The sequence below is a fragment of the Protomyctophum parallelum genome, assembly GCF_964188405.1.
Source record: "Protomyctophum parallelum genome assembly, chromosome: 11".
Taxonomy (NCBI): Eukaryota; Metazoa; Chordata; class Actinopteri; order Myctophiformes; family Myctophidae; genus Protomyctophum; species Protomyctophum parallelum.
In genome coordinates this window covers 31,353,724-31,376,338 of record NC_139707.1, presented here as the reverse complement: position 1 = coordinate 31,376,338, position 22,615 = coordinate 31,353,724, and the positions used below count along the sequence as shown (strand labels likewise).

At 44.4% G+C, this 22,615-nt stretch overlaps 1 protein-coding gene across 1 annotated transcript in view; it reads right to left on the bottom strand.

The window, feature by feature from the left end:
- The window catches only part of map2 (microtubule-associated protein 2), a 49,627-nt gene that overhangs the window by 11,850 nt on the left and 15,162 nt on the right, over positions 1-22,615 (bottom strand). The window contains 10 exon segments of the mRNA XM_083776006.1: positions 638-730; positions 3,542-3,700; positions 4,061-4,215; positions 4,327-4,383; positions 5,294-5,435; positions 8,896-8,951; positions 11,817-11,957; positions 12,153-12,389; positions 13,456-16,236; positions 19,966-20,268. Of these exon segments, the coding sequence (XP_083632132.1) occupies positions 638-730; positions 3,542-3,700; positions 4,061-4,215; positions 4,327-4,383; positions 5,294-5,435; positions 8,896-8,951; positions 11,817-11,957; positions 12,153-12,389; positions 13,456-16,236; positions 19,966-20,268 (4,124 nt within the window).

The following is a 22,615-nucleotide window of genomic DNA, read 5'->3' as shown; positions in this document are numbered from 1 at the left end:
CGGGTGGAAACCTCATTATGTCCAAAACTTTTCAGGATTCAAATTCAAAATTTGCAGATCGACAAGCTGAAAACGTGTTGCTTTGCGCCGTGTTTTGAGCTTTTGGATCTGCTACTTTTTATGCTTTTGTGTGATGCCGTAGTATGATAAAGTAGGGTTCATTTACGAGAAAAATAACACAGAAAGTTGAAACACGGAGATGAGAGGTTTCTGCCCGACAGCAACGAAGAGAGCTAGAAAATGCTTGCCCACTCCCACTCCCAGGACACAGAGACACCAAACATCTGAAGAACAGAAAGGTAAAGTGTGGATGCAAAGCAACCTGGCAGATCACCAGCACCCGCGCTGGTTGGTTCACAAGGTGACAGGAAGACCACAGAGTGACGATGGAAGTGGGTCGACAACGACACAAGAGAACATTCACACACAACACCCTCATGCAGGGTTCCATTCATTTTTCAAAAGTAAGGAAATGAACAGAATCTGCAAGTTTTTGCTACTATATACTCCTTAATTGGAAAGAAAACAACAACAATAACAAATGGAACCCTGCTGCCATGATGGTGACATATAAACAAAACAACGACACCCCGATAGGGGAGGAAGAGGAAATAATCAGTTTGGACGTGAGACTCACGTTTCCACCTCGTGCAGAGTAGGCCCTCCTGTCCAGGGAGCCACACCTAGCCTGAACATGGCTAAAGTCCAGCCTAACACTGGGGATGAGCACCTGAAGGAGGAACGCAGTGGGACAGGAGTTGAGTTTATCTCTCTCTCTCTCTCTGTGTGTGTGACTGTGTGTGTGTGTGTGTGTGTGTGTGTGTGTGTGTGTGTGTGTGTGTGTGTGTGTGTGTGTGTGTGTGTGTGAGTGAGTGAGAGAGAGATGTTTCCCTTCACACAGCAGTGTGTTGTTTCCCAAGCTTAATCCATTAAAACCGGGAAAGCATATCTGTGACTTCTGTGTCCGTTTATATTTGAGCGATATAATATAGTCCATTGGTTGGCTATTCAAAAATAGCAGATAGTACAAGTTCAACTCATAGTGCCATCGTGCCATGCTATCAGCTTGTAGATCTGCTATTTTTGAAACATCGTGAAAATGTGAGCAAATCTATAGTTAATATTTATTGTGCGCGCGCACACACACACACACACACACACACACACACACACACACACACACACACACACACACACACACACACACACACACACACACACACACACACACACACCACGTAGTGTGGATAAAATGAGCATTTCTTTCTTGTTTTTTCGCCCCCTCTAATTCGAAGTTAGACTGGGCAAGCTCTAAACTGACTGGGCCACTGCCCGCGTGGCCCACTGGACCCTACGCCGGTGACACACACACACCTCCACCCCCTGGCCCCACCACGTGGGCAGATGTCAAGCTGGTGCTTTGGGGGGTGAAGAGGGGTGAAGAGGGGTTTTGGGGGGTGAAGAGCCCTTTCTGTAGTGGCTGGCTGCACAGTGCACACCCAGGCAACTCATAAAGATGTCAGTAAAACACTGAAGCCCCCCTAATCAGACCATGAGTGGAGGCTTGTAAGAGTTGATTCATACAGACATGATGACACGGTCTCCAGCATGGCTGCTTCTTCCCCTGTCTGCCTCCCTGCGGGCACAACCTCTGGGAAGGCATGGTCCTGAATGAGAGTACTCCAATTCTCTTTAAAGAGCCACTTCAACCCTTTGCAACCAGATCTTATTTTAATGCTGTTTAGGACACAAGAAACACTTTCCTGGGGTTTTTATGTGTGCAATATGTGTTTTTAGATTATAAGATATTTTAGTCACGGTGCCATGTGCATGACCAAAATTCGTCATGAAAATGTGGTCTCACTTCCTTCCTGGACTACAAGTCACACCTCCACGCAGCCTCCCCCTCTCCTCAAAGAGGGGCAGTGAACCAAAGCATTATGGTCATTGTAGGAATACCGGTGTTCAAGTAAAGTAAAAGTATGTAAAAAGTACAGTCATTGAGTAAATGCACTTGTTTACTTTTCCAGTACCTGGCCCACACTGGAGTCAAAGGGACAGGCTCAAAGAGATTCCCACAGGCAAACAACTGGCCATTTGAAATGCAGATTTGCCCTCTGCTGACAAAGTGCTCCAGACGAATACAGAAGAGAGGGTGTGAGGTAAAGTATAAGAAACTGCCTTCAGGGAGAATGTGGCGAGTGGCAGAAACATAACCATGTTTCTTTCCATGTATTATTCACTGACTCATGAGACGAGTCACTGAGAAGAGTCTGTGTTGGTGAGAATGGAGCATCTTCAAAGCAACAGACTCAATGATGCGCACACCCACCCACCCACCCACCCACCCACCCACACACACACACACACACACACACACACACACACACACACACACACACACACACACACACACACACACACACACACACACACACACACACACACACACACACACACACACACACACACACACACACCTTTGACCTCATTTAGTATTCCATATCCTATGAATCATGCATACATTTTGATCCTCATCCAATGATTCTCCACGAGGAATATTCAAACATAATCACTTGCCAACAACCTAGTCCATGTTAGGACCTGCAGTGGACCTGCAGTTACGGTGTGAGTCATGGCTGAGGGAAGTAGGGGTGCTGGAGCACCCCCTACTGTAAATATCTTCCCGTGGCCATGTGTGAGTACTCGTTTTGTATCACTGAATGAATGTCCCTGCATACAGTACTTCCGCATTGACTTAAGACAAAACAAGCCCATTAATATGGCCATATATTCCTAATAAAACAATATTAGATGGATTTATCATTATATCATTATAATTACTATGTAGGTCTATAATAATTAATGTTCTGGTTATTTATTATAACATTACACACATACTTTAGCCAGGGCTTAATAAGTAGAGACACCAGAATGATTCTGTCACTCGATGGGATTCAAACTCACCCAAACCTATAGGGAATTATAGTATATACTGTACATCAAAGAAATGTTGCTTGTTAGATTTGCCAAACTGGAACTCATCATATTTTCCCACAACTTTGGAACAAAACAAGCCAAAATAAGCCAACATGGCAACAACGACAAAGTCATTGCTTTGCAAGTCGTGTTAAGTCACGCATCATTGGCGCTAAAGTCTAAGTCGAGTTGCCACTCTTTTGCTTGATCAAGTCGAGTCTACAGTCTCTCGAGTCCACACCTCTGGTGTTTGGTGTGTGAACAGGGTTTCATGGGTTTAAATGGTTTAGTCTCATCACAAATCTACGGTATGGTAGACCAGTGGTTCTCAAAGTCTCAAAGTGGGGTCCTTGGGGGGCTCAGCAAAATGTGTTAATATAGCATCACAATCATTTTAACCACTTCTAATTTATGTTTTAAAAAACATCAAGAATGTTTGGATTTTCAGATGGGGGTACGAGGCCACATACACAATTTAGGGGTCCTTGCCATAATAAAAGTGTGAGAACCACTGAACTAGGATTCGGGGGGAGGTGGAGGAGGAGGAGGGGGGTTTCCTCACCTGGCCCCCTTTGGGCTGGTACTTGATGTTGTCCGTGGAGCCGATCTTAGACTTGATGTTCTTGTAATCGGGGAGCGGCTGGTTAATGATGCGTAGCTGCTTGGGCGTGGTGGCGGGTGACTTGGGCGGGGTGCGCACCAACGCCACCACCCTCCTCTCCTGGGAGAGAGGGAGGGGACAATTATGGATGTATTTAAAATGATTATTCGTAAAATAGAGGTTTATATTGGTGCTGTCCCTTATCTCCATATTAAAAAAATGTCTTTATTTTTTTTCTGTAAATCAACGCCCCACTACAGCGTCACACAAAAGCATCTAAAGTAGCAGATATACAAGCTATAAGCCAACTGGCATAAAAATCGTCTGGACTGCCCCAGACGGTCGGGGTATAAAAAGGTTTGAGAACCCCTGAAGTAGGGCATTTATTTACGGCAAAAAATAAATAATAATAAAAAGTTATAATATAAGAGGTTTCTGCCTGACAAACAACAAAACCGTGGATAATAGTAAAACCAGTACCTGGGATAGCAGGCTGAGGGAGCGTGGGGTGCCAGGCGTCCGTGACGACAGCGAGGAGTAGCTGGGCGGGGTGCCCGGGGTGATGCCCGTGGAGCCACCGGCCAGGGGCGTGGAATGACCGCTGCGGGCCGAGCGGGAACGGCCCGTTTCTGGACCTGGTTTGAGATGGGGTTGGACTACTTGAGTACAACATCACCCAATTCCAACTCATCTTCATACAGCTGGTGCTCACTAATGCTCATTATAAGATGTGGAGCGCCCTCTACCTGTCATACTAGCGGCCCGTCCTGTCCTATGCGCCGCCCTCATCTCAGTGCTGAACGCTATGCAGGGATAGATAGATAGATAGATAGATAGATAGATAGATAGATAGATAGATAGATAGATAGATAGATAGATAGATAGATAGATAGATAGATAGATAGATAGATAGATAGATAGATAGATAGATAAAGTTGAAAGTCTTTAAAAAGAAGAGAGAGTAACACTGTACAGAGGAGAACAGGAAACGAAGAGAAGGTAAATCTATGCAGAGGAGAACAGAGAAAGTCTTTAAATGACAACTTTAGTTTTTTTCAACCAAGGTTCATGTTTTAGGAATTTAGGTTGTTATTTATTTTCCATTTGCATTTCCATTTAGCTATTTTTGACAGGGGGCGGGGGCATTCGAACATGGGGCTAAATATGTATTTCTTTTACAAAACTTCATAGCGATTTAAAAAAATATATTTAGGAACCTTGGTTGAAAAAAACTAAAGTTGTCCTTTCAAAAACAAAATACGGGAAGAAGGGCAAAAAGAGGAAACACTTCAGAGAAGTTTGGGAGAAGACATCTTAACTCATCGACTGCTAACAGCCCCATGTAGTGGTGGCTTAGAGGCCGTCCATGCATTTAATAGGACGAGACGCTTAGATTGAAAGCCGATTTGGCCGGAAACTGCGAGTCAGGAAGTAAAAATCTGCTATGTCCCGCGATTGTCATTTAATCCACCCAAAACATACTTTATGTAAGCGAGGATCATATCGTTTAGAGAAATGAGCCGCAAATCAAGCTTGCTTTGATACAAAAAGAAGAATCCGAGATATTATGATTCTAAAAACTTTGTAGAAACACACTAACCCAAGTACAGGGAAAGCTAAGTGTAATGCATACTCTTTCAGACGTCCACATTTTCTTTTCTTTCTTTCTAATACCAAACTGGGGGTACTTGAAATTAAAGCACACACACGTACATGTGGGTCTGCGTGGAGCTGTGGAACCGGAGCTGGTGATGGAGGTGGAGCTCTCCTCGTGTTCGTGGGGGCTGCGGCGACTCAAGATGGAGGCGGGGCGTGGCAGAGAGGACCGCTTCTCCGGACTCCGCGAACCGCCGTCCTGTCGCACACACGCACACACACACACACACATACACACATACACACACACACACACACACACACACACACACACACACACACACACACACACACACACACACACACACACACACACACACACACACAAACAGGGTGTCACCTTTTAAGAACTTGAGAGGTTCATCCGTTCAGTGGTGCATACTGCGTATATCTACTGTGTGTGCGGCTGAGCATACGTAGACATGGTAATGCCCCGTCTGCCTCTGATTGGCCTACCGACACTGCCCGTCTCGGCTGTCCTCCGAGATGCAAGGTTACTCCGTGGTGGGTAAATGATACAAGAGAATGACAGCTTGACACGCGTGACAGAATGCAGCCTTTTAACTAACTTGTACGTTTTATTTTCCACCACCTCGCAGCAGAGATCAGACTATCCAGCATAGCTATATCCACCTCAGTGGACAGTCAAGACGGGCAGTGTCGGTAGGCAAATCAGAGGCAGGCGGGGCGTTACCATGTCTATGCTCGTGCATACATATGCCTGGTACTGTAATGCATGCCGGCATTGTGATGCACTCAGCGGAGTCAGTGCCGATGTGTAAAGAAGTGTTCGGAGGTGGAGAAAATATCGCCTCTGTCGGGTGGAAACCTCATACAGTATGTCCAGACCAAAACTATTGCTTTTCAGGATTCAAATTAAAGTAAAGTAGCTGAATTTTCAAGCTTGTGGATCTGCAACTTTTGATACGTGTGACACCGTTATGTAGTATGATGATGCATAAAATAACTGCAATTGAGGTTAAGTGCAAAGTCTGGGGGGTGGGAATCACCATCCACTGGGTCCCCAAATGAGAGATAACTAGAAAAAGTGCCCTTCCGGGCACAGGTCTCCACCAGGTTATCCACAGATCCGTGCAGTTAGAGGTAAAAACACTTTTCGGCCAGTTATAGCGCCACCTTGAGGCTGAGTTGAAATTGTTCATGTGGCATTTCGTCCTCGGCCTAGTGGGAATGTGGGTGCACAATTTCACGGAAATCACGCGATGTGTTCATGATTTGCAGCATTTTGTTTGAAACTGAGCACTCCTGTGAACTTTGGAAGCCAATCTTAACCAATCAGGATGGAGTCTGATAAATCTGAAAGACCCGTTTCGTTGAATGGCTCTAGAGAGACTGTGTACCAATTTGCGTGATGTTTGGACAAAATCTGTAGGTGTACTGTGCAAAAACTTGTTTTGCACAAAGCGGCCTCCTGGTGGCGCTATAACAGGCCGTTCTGGAAAGTTTGGGGCAGAGGTTCATCGTTGGCATCCAGGGAGTGTGTGTGCAAAATTTGGCATCGACCGGGTTGTTTTGCACAAAGCGGCCTCCTGGTGGCGCTATAACAGGCCGTTCTGGAAAGGTTGGGGCAGAGGTTCATCGTTGGCATCCAGGGAGTGTGTGTGCAAAATTTGGCATCGACCGGGTTAACGGTGGCCGAGATTAGCTGTTCACGGACACACGGACGGACACACAAACGGACGGACGGAGTGCAAAACATACTCTCCCCACATGCCTTCGGCCTGGTGGAGACAAATATAGCTGCCTGCAGCTATATTTATTAAAAAAAAAAATCACTTCCAAACTTCTCTTCAACTGGGATTTCAGATAATCGTCCTTTATCGTGTAGAACGTTTCACACCAATTGCTCAAAAATCCAGGTTTAATCGTTTTTTAAACTGCTCAAAATCTGATGGCGGAGCTTACTGGTGAAAGTGACAGATGTGTTCTGCATGAGTCAAGGCACATGTGAAAACAATGCCATGGCTTTTGGCCAAACGAGGCATGAATATGCCTGTTCAATGTTTTCATTTTCAAACAATTGCTATTGCGCTCCACTTTAGCCATTTAGTGTAAGACTGGTTTCAGTGCTATTTTGCATGACCCTCTACCATACTGTAAAGTTTCATAAACATGTGACAAATTAGGGTTAAAGAGGTTAAACGGATTATGATGCTACATTAACATGCTATATTAACACATTTTGCGATGGGGATCCCGTGGAATACCCTGGAAGGTCCCGTGGTCTGCAGACCCCAATTTGAGAACCACTTCTCAAAAACTCAATTAGGCCAGACACACAGCAACCAGAGCAGATGGAAACGGATGTTTAACCACTTAAACCCCATATGGTTGACTATAAGTCACCCTTGTTACTAGCACTTTTATCAATAAAAAAGGCTAAAATGTCCGAGCTACTTCAGTGTCTGTCCTTCGCTGAATACTTTAATAGTCAGAAATGTAAACAGCACGTGGTCAGACATCAAGGCTAACACAAAAAAGGTCCTCGTGGGGACCTTTTTCCTTTGTGGTCCTATAGTATGTATGACCTTGTCAATGCACATCAACTCTCTCTTTTACAGTTGCTTCACCTAATGACTGTAGGCTGTACAGTGTAGGCAGTTAGAGAGCAACTTGACATTTAAGGCGTGTTATTTTCGGAAGAATAGCTGTCATTAGCGATGTGGAGGAGTGAAATGGAGTCACGACACTCGCCGCTGGAGAAATGTCACAGAGTGAATCTACACCCACTGTGTAAATAGAAGAGGATTCTTAATTCTACCCTGTACAAAAAGAAAGGATGCAAGAAATGTCAGTCATATTATGCCAGCTTGTGCCAAACTAAAACCCTTGAAAAGTACTGAGATGACTCTAGCATCTTACTAAATAAGTAAATATTACCAATAAAATGTAACTCAATTTCAATTAAGGTGCCTTTCACATCTTAAGATAACTAGTGGATTTATTCATGCACTCTTACAAGGCTATTGTATCACCGAGGTGGTTGCTGTACACATATATTTTCTCTGTCATTCATGTTTTTAGATTAATTGAGTACGAGGACCCCAATGGAAACAAGCCAATAGGCTTTTTGGGATTCATCCTAATAGCAGACATTGTGCTTGTCAAACTGTCAATGAAACTGTTGTTTGGGCCATTCATCTATCAAATAAGATATGTTTAGATTATTGACCAAACTGAAGCACATTTCCCTTTTCATGTAGCGTCAGCAGTTGTGATGTGATGCCATAGCCTGAGAGGACATTGCACTGATCCAGTCAGTGATTGCAGTGATCCAGTCATTGCTGACTCAATGAGCCCTCACTGACTTAGCTGCGTTCATGTGAAGTCTGCAAGGGCTTGAGGGCTGTCCCATTTGAAATCGTTAAGTCAATGAGGGCTCAGCCTCGCCCCTTTATGTGCCCTTTGCCAAAGTCAGCATCGATGCTGACTTTGGCTGACTTTGGCAAAGAAATTACCCACAGTTCATAGCTCATACACCCACTCAGAGTATAGGAAGGCATTGAGGACTCCTCATTGCCTTAAAGGATAGCCAATGAGGAGAAAGTGTTGAAAACCAGCTTGCTTAAAAGCTGGCAAAAAGCACAGAGTCACACATTATGAGCTTTTATTGTGAAATGGTAGTAGCAGACACTCACCGAGGCTCTGTCCCTCGACTGTCTGGCTACACTGAGGGGCTGGCGACCTTCTGGCACTGCAGAGAGAGAGAGAGAGAGAGAGAGAGAGAGAGAGAGGAAGAAACGATGATGATGATGATGATGATGATCAGAAATAAAACACACAGGCAAGTTTAGACGTTACATGTCGTCGCTGTCGGGTGGAAATGGTGTATGTCCATAAACTTTTCAGGAAATTGAAACAATAACCTGTGCTCCAATTTTCATTTCCAAAATATTTCGGCTAAAATCTACAAGCTCACAAGTGTCACATCCTGACACTGTGTGAGCTTATAGATTGCATGAAACTTGCATGAACTTTGTATGACAAAGCAGAGCATTAACTTACAAAAATAACTATGGTTACGGACAGGAATGATACTGTATACTGATACTGTATTAGCAGCAGAGAACACCACAGCACAGAGACTTGTGCATAACACATACATACAGTACAGGTACACAGACACTCTCCCAGTAGAAATAACACTTTCTATCTTTTCACACCCTAAACCTGGCATGGAATATGATAAGGCATATGACACTATGACACTGTTGAATGGATGTTGGATGCCACAAAAAAGGTCCACAATTTCCAAAAAATGGCACATTAATGGCACATAAATGGCACATTAATTCATGAAAGAAAAAATATATAAAAATATAAATTTTAAATACAGAGATACAAGGTTTCTGCCCAACAGAGATGATATCATCGCTGTCGGGTGTAAACCTCATTATGTCTAAAACTGTTACTTTTCAGGAGTGTCAAAAGTAGAAGATCTGGCACCCGCTGGCCTAGTGGTCCAGGTGCATGCCACATATAGGCTATGGCCCTTAGAGTATATATTAATAGAGAAGGCACCCGGAGGAAACCCTGAGGCTAAATGGACATAGTGGCCGAATGTGGTATTGCAGCGCTGGGCCAATTCTGGTCCGTTGACTATCATTGCGCATGTTCATGATGACACGTGAACGCTGTTTCATACGTGAACACGTGCAATGATAGTCAACGGCACAGCACGTTCACGATTTGGCCCAATCCATCCCAGAATTCTGGGAAGGAGGAGTGAAATCACCTCATGAGAAATCCGGTGCCGTCTCTCTCTATTAATATATACTCTAAGCTCTGGCCTGACAGCGTGTTATGTGGTCGAGTCCCGTTCACGACGACCTTTGCTGCGTGTCTCTCCCCTTCTCTCTCTCTCCCTCTTTCCTGTCTATCTTCACTTGTAAGTATCAATAAAGGCAAAAAAGCCAAAAACAAATCTTAAAAATTTAAAAGATCTGCAATCCCAAGCTTGCAGATCTGCTACTTCGGATGCTTTAGCGTTACTGTAGTATGATCAAGTAGTAGCCAGTTAATTTAGGATCAAACACAAAGAGTTAGAATATGGAGATAAGAGGTTTCTACCCGACAGGGATATTTAGCTGTGGTAACAGGGTGCATAGAGAAAGCTCTCTTCTGCAACCATTTGGCTGCTTCTCACACAGAATGGAAGAGATGGTATGGTATTATAAGGCAGGCCAACCCATGGAGACAAGCTAATTGGGGCAATGCAGCAATCTAGGGAGGAGATCGCAAACTCTTCAGTCCAACACCCCAAAAAGATACATTTGGTGTCTATCCCCCAGCTCCAAACTAAAAAAATAAATGCATTTAAACTATATATTTCACTTTCAAACATGTTTGGGGTAATTTTAATGTCTACTCAGGCATTTGAGTGTAGAAGTTAAGTATCTTGATTCCCCTTTCAATTAAGTTACAATGGGTTAGTATAGGAAGGGGGTGTGTCTGATAAAATGAATATCAAATATCTGAATACTTGAGTCAAGCTACTTAAAATCTGTCTGGGGTGCTTCCAATCTTTATGGAATTCAATTTGGGAATATTTCTGAAATATTGTTAGACGTTTTTAAGTTAAAAAAAAGATCTACCTATTTATACTTTGTAGGAAAAAAGGGACATTTACTCATGAGTCATGACCCATAAAAATGGTTACATGACCAAAGAATATTCTTTTGGTAAACACTGGTTTAAGTGACACAATGTAGAGGCGTGTTGAGGGGAGGCATGGAGTGTCAAGTGTCTCTGTGACTGCATGAACAGTGGGGAGTATTTAAACACAATGAGGTCCTGCACACTACTAGTTGCCTGGTAACCACTGATATTAGAAATAAAATAAAAAATAAATAAATGAGTCGCTATTTTAACTCTGTTTAACGCCGTAGAGAAAGGAAAGCATCAGCCATTTCTCAATACAGGCCTTTCAAAACATCTCTGTATGGTGGAAACCTCATATAAACAGCTGAAAATTAATACGGCCTAAGCATGGTGGCAAGTACAGTACATGGGCAAATAAGTTGACATTCACCGATGGCAGTAGCCAATGTCTGTTCCGTTGTTGTTGCTATGTTCGTGTGTTGGTTATCTATAATGAAGATCTATTACTTTCTCTGGCACAAAACGGCAGATGAATAGCAAATTAGCAATACAAAATTTGTATTGGATATCGGCCAAATTGTTAATTTAAACATCTGTATTATGAGCCCAGAATTTCCATATCGGTGCATACTGCAGCACCGGGAAACCGAAGGGTCCCAGAAGACATGGCAAAAGAATGGAGAAGAAAAACAAGGAAAGCAAACCGAATAAAAGCATTAAAGTAAAGGAAAACAACAACCAAAGGAAAAAACACAAAAGAAAAACGTATGGCAATGAATTACTTTTAATTATTATTATTCTGAACAAGTGCAGCAATGCGTGATAGAGACAAAGCACAAGTTAGTGTCAATAAAAAAAAAGATGGAAGACAATAATAACACGGATGGCAGGCAGTGGTGAACTTGTGAGGCTACGTGTTCGGGGCGGGACAGCCTTTCTATCCGGCAGGCAGGGTCACCTGTGGCTCTCCTCCGGGGGCAGGAGTGGTGCTGGGTGGGACGGGCGTGAGGGCCGGACAGTTTCAGAGCGCTCCTCCTGGACGGGGAGCGCGTCTGAAGAACCTCTGCTTTTTTAGTCAGCTCCGTCTTCTTTATCACAGCTAGTAGAGGGAGAGAGAGAGTGTGTGTGTGTGTGTGTGTGTGTGTGTGTGTGTGTGTGTGTGTGTGTGTGTGTGTGTGGGTCAGTATTCTCCTGACCTTACAGTCGGTATTGTATATGAATTAAAAACAATTTCAATAGAAGTATTGATACTGTATATAGTCATGAGAGAGAGAGAGACGGTAGCCGTGAGAACCTTTTTTCTTCTTGGTCTCCTCTCTGGGGATGTAGACGGGTTCTTTGCGGACAGGCCTGCGTTCTGGCGTGGACATGCGACCCTTCAGCCTGCCGCCTTTAGCCTTGGGCTTAACAGGCTTGTCCTGCTGTCGCGGCTTCTGCTGCTTGTCCTGGGACGCGGCGTGGGGCTTCTTGGGCGGGCTGTCCACCTTTGGCAGGGGCTCGATCTGCTCCGTGGCCATGCTCTTATCGTCATCTGTGGAGCGGGGCGGGGAAATGTCGCTTATGACTTACGGATGGATCTAAATTAGGCACGTAACGATTCATCGCAAATCGATTCAAACTGGCGACAATTTAACCCTGCAGTTTCTCAGTGGACTTTGGTAGAAGATAATCTAAAATGATAATGTGAGCTGGTGCTTTGGACTTTATGTACACATTTGTATATAGTTTTGCTGTAAATTGCATTCATCAAATGTATTCTGCACTTTTGGATTCTGGATTCACCTTAGGAATGTTTAAAAAATAAAACTCTCCACGAGTCAAAGACACCATATAAACAATATAAATAAAGTCATTTCATGGGCAAACTCCTCCTTTAAATACTTGAATCCCAGCATCCGTATTGTGGGGAAAGCTTTTGCAGAAAATAGCCGATCGTCAAGCTTACAACATGTCACACTGCGACGTGTTGTAAGCTTTGTCGATCTGCAATTTTTGGCTACCTCCCCCTTTAGGGGTGGTTATGGTTATAATGGACATTTTCAGGTAATGGATGGTTCTGGGTTAGACTGTACCCTTCATAGTCAAAAAGAGACAATCAGGACTTTTGTTTTAAAAGTAGCTTATACTGTGATTGGATTGTATGGATTGTATTGTATTGGATTATGGATGTATCATGTACCTATGTTTTTTTTTTTTTTTTATATAGGATGTTGTGTACTGTTGTTTTGTCTGTTTTTGTCTGCCTTTTATTTTTCAACTTTTACTGATCTTGTATTTAAGGTTTGTTTGTCTTGTTTTCTGTTGTCCTTTTTCTTTGGGGTGAAAATTAAATGTGTTTACTCTTTTATGTCATACTTGTGGGGTTTATTTAAGAGAAGCTGTTAATGTTAATTATTATTTTTCAAACTCTATTTCAATAATGCTTCTGTGAAAAAAACCAATAAACAAAGTTATATATATAAAAAAAGAGACAATCATTTCTTTACCAATCAAACTGTTTGTCCATGATTGGAGCCTGAGACAGGGGTGGAGGGAGGAGGAATGCAAAACAAAAGTAGAAAGGACAGACAACAGACAAACAAACAAACAGATCTCACCTTGAGTGTCAATCCATGAGCTGTCCAGAATAGAGTCATCCATGGTGGTTTCGTCCCTATCATAGCTCCCCGTCTGTCCCTCTGTCTCTGTGGCCTCCTTCTCTGGGTTTGCGGGACTCTCCTCCGGAGCTTCCGGTACATCGGACACCTCCTCCAGGCTAGCAACCTCCATCTCAACCTCCTGCGCCAGCTCCACAGACTCCTCCTCCTCCTCCTCTTCCTCTCCCTCCTCTTTCCCGACCACGGCCTGGCGAGCCTCGGTGTCGGGCGCTGGTGCAGAGAAGCGGACGCTGTGTCCGCCTGGCTCCTCTCCCTCGTCGATTGTCTGCACCACAGTGATGAAGTCATCTTCCACGGTCACGACCGACTCTATGGCTGTGCGGCTCTCGGGGACATCCTTGACCGCCGCTCCGGCCACTGGGCCCACTTCTACCTCTTTTTCCTCCTTCGCACCATTTCCCTCCTTCTCCACCGTAACAGGTTTTTCAGCTTCTTTCTCCGCAAGCTTTGTCACTGCCATGTCCTTGGCTATCTCAACAGCTCCAACTGGCTCTACTGACTGCTTGGCTGTCTCTTTATCTTCCCTCTCTTTCTTCTCTTTCTCTGCCCTCTCTTTGTCCTGCGTCTCCCTCTGCTCTTTCAGTTCCTTCTCTATTTCTTCCCTTTCCTTCTTCTCCCGCTCCACCTTGTCCCACTCCTGTCTCTGCTTCAGCTCGGTCTCTGCCCTCTCCTTCTCCTCCCTCTCTTTCTTCTCTCTCTCCTCTTTCTGTGTCTTTTCCTGCTCCCCTTTCTCCCTCTGCTCCTTTTCCTCCTGCTCTTTCGTTTCCCTCTCTTTCTTCTCTCTCTCCTCCCCTGCTTTCCTCTCCTCCTTGTCTTTGTCCGCCCTCTCAGGTCCAAACGCGGGCGAAGCCCCCCTTTTGGGTGACCCGTAAGCCTCATAATGCTTCAGCTTGGCCGGGGAGAGAACCGGCGAGAGCAGCTTGTCGTCGTCGATGTTGCTCTCCACAGAGGAGGCCGGCGAAGGCTTCAGGGGACGTGCGATGCGGTCCTTGGCTACGCCGGTTAGTTGGTACACGTCCTCTGCGTCTAGCTCCTCGTACGCCTCCTGGTGCACCAGCTTGACCTTCTCCCTCAGCTCCCGTAGCTCCCTCTCTTCCTCCATGCTCAGGGGCCGGTGAACCATTTCCAGCTTGCGGATCTTCATCTCGTAGTCGGCGATCTCGGTCTCCAACGCCGTCCCTTCCCCGCTGGCCTGCCGCTCGGTCTCGCTGAGTGACCTCTCGCTTTCCTCCAGAGTAACTGTGACAGTTGGTGTCACAAACAACTCGGCTGGCTGGCCGGGTGGCGTCTCGTCCATAGAAGGCTTACTTTTTTCTTTGGCAGAATCTTTCCTCTCTGCTTCTTTTTGGACTCTCTCTTTGGTAACATCATCAGGTCCTGATGACTCATCTTCCGATGAGTCCCTGACCGCCAATTTCCTGGCCTGTTCGGCTACCCTTGCCTCGAGGACAGAGGGGGCGAATGCCTGTGCAGAAGTGTCCGAGGGGCTCAGGACATCTGCAGGGGAAGGCATGGGCCCTGAATACTCACTGAACACACAGTATCCCATGTCTTCCATCTGGCTTTCACTCTTAATGGCAGCAGGACTATATTCTCCTGAAACCAGGCTGGCCATCGGGTCACTGGTGAAGACAGGGAAATCAGTGAGGCCATCGCAGGGAACTGATTTCCTTCGGGTAATCTCTGGGTCAGTGTTCTCTGAAGCCAGTCTGGACCGTGTCCCGGCGAGGTCCAACAACTCAGGTAGGTCTGGGGCCATCACCGTGCCATTTTTGTATGTATACTTAGGAGGATGAGCGTATTCAGGGGACTGTAATGGTGGGCTGGCTTTGGTAGCGGGCTCAGTGCTATGAGGAGGGGATGATGAGTCAGAGGTGATGGAGGCTGCAGTCTCCAAGATCAGGGGAGGAAAGGGTGGAGGCTTCTCACCAGATGGGGTGGTGGCTGGGAGGTAGTCTGCGGACTCATCCAGACTTCCACTGGTATAGGACATAATGTCTGTGGATAGTGGGGTGAAGTTCCTACTAGGTCTGCTTTGATCCATTGATCCAATGGTGATGTTGAGTGAGTAACTTCTCTGCTCGAGGGCCAATTTTCCTGGAGAAAGCCTGCATTCATTGCTCCTATCAGGAACTATGAACAGTCTGGTGTCTTCTGCTGGACTTTTCCTAGTCTCTGGTTTGTCCTGGGCCTGAGCCAGGGTACTGTAACTAATTTCTTGCTGTGAGGGAACAACTGCAGTCTTCTCTCCAGCTGTGCTTAGTTCATAATATCCTTCACCTGAAGCCCTAGGCTGTGGAGCCTCTTCCACCTCTAAGGTGGACGTTTCAAAATATGCAGACATGCCCGATTTGTCTCCTGCGTCTCTTGAATCTCCTCCTTGGACTCTGACGTCCATCGGACAGAAGTCAGGCTGAGCGGCGATGCTGCTGAACTCTATAACTTCAACTGAAGGCTGCTTCTCAGACACGGTGATGGGTTCATTATACGTAGGCTTAAGTGTGTGTGAACTGCCAGGTTCTTTGGACTGGTTCTCAAGATTGGGCGGAACAAAGGAGGGCATATCCATCGTGGGGCTCTCCGGTACCACCCTCTCACCGGCAAAGAAATCCTGCATCTGGGGCTCAAACGGCTCCTCTGGACGCTTCTCCGATCCAATGCTGTCAGGGCTCATGGAACCACTCTTCTCGCTGGCAGGCTTGTCTGTGTCCATCTTCAAAGCTGAAAACACATCTTTAAGTTGGCTGTTTTTATCACCACAGAGGTACTGTACACTTGTCATGCTGCAGGCGAGATAAAGGTTAGCAGAGGACAAAGAAAGCCATCGTCACGGACACAGGCAAAGCTTTTCCTCAGAAACTTACAGCACAATGACACGGCCATCACTGGAGAACAACGGCGAAATCATGAGGTCCATCGATTCAGATGTGCATGACAATGGCATGGAATGATGTCACAGAACTGGAATGGAACAACTGTGGCATAAGATGAGTAGAAACCAAGTGACAAATGGGACCATGTTATAATTTCAAGACGTCAGATATAGATGAATAATAGCATTTCTGTCATTCTTTCACAATATACTGGAAACTGAAAATGAATTTACAGGTTTAAATTTTGCCACAGTAATTTAGCATAATAATTCAATATTCTTCTTTCTATATTTCAAACCAAAAAGAGCAACTCAGTTTATTGAATGACAGAGAGATGCCCTACAAAAACACAAAATAATAAATAAAAATCACACCTGTGTGAACCGAGTGGTGCAACTCCCCTCTCTCCCCCCCTCCTCTCTCTCTCTCTCTGCTCCGTCAGATTAGCTTTATTATGGATATCAATCCGCGTCGCTGAGAACTTTTTTTTCATTATTATTTTGGGTCGGCCTTTCCTTCTTTAGCATACCTAGACCGGATCGCTCATGCGAGCTGCCGTCCACGGGGGTCGGCCTTTCCTTCTTTATCGTACCTAGACCGGATCACGCATGCGAGCTGCCGTCCACCTCCCATTATACAGGCAGACTAAAAGCTTCAATAACTCCTAATCTACGGATCTCTCCATGGTTTGGTCAATTAGCGCGATGTTCGGAGGTCTTTGCTGATTATCCGGTGGTCTAGAATAAACATTGGTGCTTTCTAGAGCAAGGATGGCTATATTTTAGCTCGCTAGCATTGACGCTATTTATTTAGCACAAGATGTGAGGCACGCATTGTGCAGGCACGCGCATTGTACACACACGCGCGGATATTGCTGGGCATTGCTGGCTTCACGCATGCGCACACCACTCGTGCTCATGATACATGATACACACGGATATTGCTGGCTGGTTGTAGGAGTGGTTGCACCACTCAAAAACAAAAAACAAATGGGAATTTCGTTGAGAAAGTATGTCGATTTGAAGATGCATGGATCGGTCGTAACATTCGGCAGAACGACACAGAAAATTAACCAGCCAAAACAAAAAAGCGAATGGATTTTTTTTAAATAATGATGGTTTTGTGCATGTAAAATACATTAAAACCCATTCTCATTTCTTGGGTGTCATATTTTGGAACCTTAGTGTCCACATACTGACAGAGCATACCCTTTCACATACCATGTTGACAGACCTTTTCCCCTTTTCTCCCAAATTAATTATTATTCTCTTATTTAATTTTTCCCCTTTTCTCTCCATGTATACATTATGGCAATTTCCAAATGTGTACTCCCTCCCTGTCACTGGATTCAAACCGCTAGTCTCCATGGTGGTGGACAGAATCTTTATCCCTGTACAAACGGGATGTTCTCAGTCAATGCATTCTCCCTCCCAAGGGGGCTGGCGGGTGACAGCTTGGGTCAGATTTGACCATATGACACAAGTTGTCTAGGGGGAACATGAGGTACGATAAGTCCCTATCAGGACATTTCTCGAACGGCACTGTGTCGATTGAAGCGGACACAATGTTCGGCATGGTGACTCGCTCGCCGATGCCTCTTGTGGCTCATGTCCACTTTAGACAGCATGCCACTGTCGTTTTAACATTTAATTTCTTTTTTGCAGAGCTGTCACCCTTTTAAGTCTTAAAGGACAACTTTAGTTTTTTTCAACCAAGGTTCATGTTTTAGGTTGTTATTAGAGAAAGTAAAAGATGCGTGTTACATTTTTTTCATTTGCTCCTTTCTTTCGTTTTAGGGATTTTAGCTGTTTTTGACAGAGGGGGCGGGGGCATTCGAGCATGGGGCTAAATATATATTCTTTTACATAATTTTATAGCGATTTATTTTTTTATTATTTACTATAGTCCTACTAGATCCCAAGAAATTACATCTGGCCACAAAAGTTCACAGGATCTACTGAATATGAAGGTAGCCTATACTGGGGGGAAGCCACACTGTAATAGGCTCAATATGTCAGTTTGACACATTAAGTAGATCCCTTGATCTTTTGTGGCCAGATGTCATTTCTTGGGGTCTAGTAGGACTATAGTAAATAATAAAATAATAAATCGCTATAACATTTTGTAAAGAAATACATATTTAGCCCCATGCTCGAATGCCCCCGCCCCCCCTGTCAAAAACAGCAAAAATCCCTAAAACAAAAGAAAGCACTCATCCGTGGTTGAAAAAAACTAATGTTGTCCTTTAAGGTTAGGTTTGAGAAAGGCACTTCCCCAGTGCGGAAGTGATCGGGACGTCAAAATATGACACGTCACGTATGTTGACATTTGGTCACATTTGTTCCAAGAGGTTTTAGGAGTGAGAGTTTGCACCTCAATGTGCATTTCTTACATGGTGTAAGGTTATGGTTTGCGGCGGTGAAAAAAAGTGAAACTTTTCTCAACTTTGCTAGCTCCACCGTTCACACAGCAGCTCGGACCAATGCTCCGTCGGACCAAACACATGAACCCGAGTTGACATGGTCTACTTTTGTTGGTGTTACAACATGGTACACGAAAGGATAACCTCATGGACTGTAAAGGTAATTCACAAAGCATAAACATACAACACCTATAGGCAATGAGAATGGACTGGCAGTTACATGCAGTAATGATTTATAGGCCTGTATAAATCCTGTCATAATTAAGCCAAACTGTTGCACGATAGTGTTGCACGACAAAAATAGTATGAATGTGGCTTAATTTAGACTGGTGCAGCAGCACTGCGCAATGGATAGACATGGTGAGATATCAATGAAGCCTGTATAGCATCGATAGGGGGAAAAAAGCATTGTTATCTATAGCAACACTTTCATTTCATTGCAACAAATATAGCCGGCCCCAAAACCACCGCAGCAGCTAGGAACGGGACATGGAAGCGCAAAGAAACCAACAAAACATAAAGGGAAAAACGTCAAAAGAAGGTGGCTCTTTTCACCAACAAGCCTGTGTTGCCTTGCAGCCTCAGCAGAGCATAGAGAGGAGATTGTTTTGCCATTCCACCTGGATTATAACGCTGATGCTACAGTTACGTGCTTATGGCTTCCTATATGACTGCAGACGTCTGATGGTGGTCTTGCTAATTACTGTATACCAGTGGTGGAATGTAGCCAAGCACATTTTCTCAATTACTGTACTTGAGTAACTATGATTTTGAGATACTTTTAGTTAAAAGAAAGTATACTTTAAACATCACTACATCTCAGAGAATTGTACATTTTACTCCACTGACTACAATTGTCTATAAGAAATATGTTCACCACATAAGCCCTATTTTATACTTGCTATGCTATTTGAATATATATAAGCTGCAAGCTTGCAGCAATGTGATTGCACGATATTGCTGCTATAAAAATAATAATGAAAGGTTTTTAAATGTTTGGATAGAAATCAGTAAATTTATTTTGATACTGCAAGCATATTTTGATGCCAATACAATTTAACTCAAGTAGAAATGGTGGTATTGCTACTTTTATCCAACCACTGCTGTATACAGGTCAGTTACATGCAGGCAGGGAGAGCAGAGGGCCGGACGCACCTTGGTCAGGGCTTTCCCCACCCTCTGCCACCTCCTCCTCCTCTGTCTCCATAGGACTTCCTGTGGCAGCACTAGCCACCTGGGCCTCCAGGTGCTCCACCACCAGAGCCTGGGCCTCGCCTAGGGACTGTGCCTGCTCTAAGGGCTCGGCCGGGGGGCTGATGTCCAACAACTCAGGCTCGTCCTCCCCACTCCACTGGGGCTCGTCAAGAGCCGTCTCGGATTCGGTGGCCTCTGCACTCTCTTCCTCCTCCTCCTCCACCTCCATCACGTAGTCGGCTGTAAGAGCCTCGATGGTCTCTTCTTCTCATAAATAAGGAGGGGAGGGGAGGGGGGATGGTAGAGGCGGACACGTCAAGACTTACAGGCAACACAGACTTGGGTTACATGGGAACACACAGTTTTTTTTTACCGTGGGACAACTTTCAGCTCAGGGGAAGAAGGGTGGTGGCGTACATGGGCGTTTCGACAGACAAGGGTATACACCACAGATGTATAGTATGCCGTGTGCGCGTAGAACGTGGTGCTTCGTCTCATCTTTGTGCCTTTTTATGTTGCTGGTTTGCTCGCTGTGTTCGTCTTTGATGTGGCTTATGATAAATGCATGGATTTGTTTATATTACACCGGACCTTGCCACACATAGAGAATGTTTTGTATTTCACTGTCACTAAAACTAACTTGAATATGAATATTAATTGCCAATAGATTTGCGCAAACAAATCACATGTAGGTAAACACAACCTCCATCTTGCTTTCCCACTCATATGCACCGTGCCTGCACAAACTGTACTGTAATCCCATCAGCTGCAGCATTCAATAACTCTATAGGAAGATTCACTGAAATCCGTTTCAAGGAAAAACGTAAACGGCTGATACACTAACACTTTTGTTTGTAAATTATACGATACATATACTACTTGTAGATAAAACGGACTTAAGTGTCAAACACAGTGTTACCACTATTTTATGGCATGATGATCCATTCGGATGTGTAAATAAATCTGCTCTGTGCCCTGCCCGTGACTGTGATGAAATGCAAATCTTTAAATCCTGCTTAGGGGTACGGTAGTTCTGCTCAGAGCTTTTGCAGTTGCCTGTTGCACTACTGAAAGATTTTGGTATGAGTGTGCAACAATGTCTGTTATCTGTAAACTGTAAGGACGTCATGAAATGGCTTTATTGCTAATGTATTTGCTACATTTAGCTCAGAAACAGGGGTGTGATTTTATTGGACCAATCATAGTGCCAGTCCAGTTCCCTCTGGGCTATGGCATCTCTGGACTCTACAGACAGAACCGATCAGCTGACCCAAAATTACAATGCCAATTTCATTGGCATCCAATGATAAATATGTCCTCATTATGACCGTGGTTATGCTCTAAAAGTGTGGAAAAACGTATTTTTCATTTCACCCCATCTTTAACAGGAATAAAGTCACCATCAGATTATTTTTGTCAGTGGTCATTTAGGTCACTTTTTGAATGTTATACGTTAAGGATCTAACAATATCATTGACGTTATCGTGATATTAGAATAACAAAAATGTCTCGATATTATTATCGCAGGCCTCTCAATATTATTATTATTATTATTATTAACAGCAGCAGAGTAATGAGAGTGAAACAGCCTGCCTCTACTTTGTAGCGGCTCTAATAGTTTGTGGTTGTTAGCTAAACCTACAACATACTGTAGTTAGCCAAACGATCATGTCTTCACATTTGAACAGTCAAACTCGGTCTAAATAAGAGGAGACAACCTGGTATTTTCTCAATTTAACACATTCCCCACGGTTCACGATCGCGGCGGTGGAATATGCCTCGATTCAAACACAAACGATCAAACTATTTTCAGGCGGATTTTCATGAAATGAAAGGTAATCGCGAGGGGGTGATTCTTCAAAGGTAAGTGAAAAACTGCGGCAGGGAAGCGATGTTCATTATCGATTCCTGTGGGAGTCAATGAGTTAATATCCTAAGGGTGGCAAGAGGGCTTTAGATGTGCAATGTTAATGATACTGTACGAGGTGTCTGTGTACACAGTACGGTGTGTGTGTGTGTGTGTGTGTGTGTGTGGAGCTGAAACTCTTCCTGTACTGCAGTGTAACAGTGAGTGTGTAAGAGGCTAGTTTAGGATGGATAGTGATAGTGACGTTAATAAGGTATGACAGGGTGGGTGTGATATGGAATGGAGCCCTCCTCCATGGTGGTCTCTGGGTTATGATGGCTCCCAAACACAACACTGGGGAGATGATAAAAGGGCACAAAGGAACATGTGCATGGATGTAATCCATGCACATCAACAGTCTCTGTGTCTACAGTGAAAGCCATTGGGACCACCACCACACGTCCCTATACGAAGATCCATCCAATTTGGGATTCTAAAGAAGTTGTTCTAAAACAAAAATCAAATCAGTTCCCGGGGGTACTGAAGTATAAAACAGGTTTAGTATATATAGTTACCCTAAAAAATAGCCAATCTACTACGTTGTAGATCGACTATTTTTGAAGAATTGCAAAAACAATCTTCAGACAAGGGTATGCCACAAACATTTCAACAATATATAGTACATTTCTTACAGGGAGCCCTAACGCAACATATTTTCAGATGGCGGTACGGCTGCCAAACACGTATGAATTTGGGGGTCCTGTT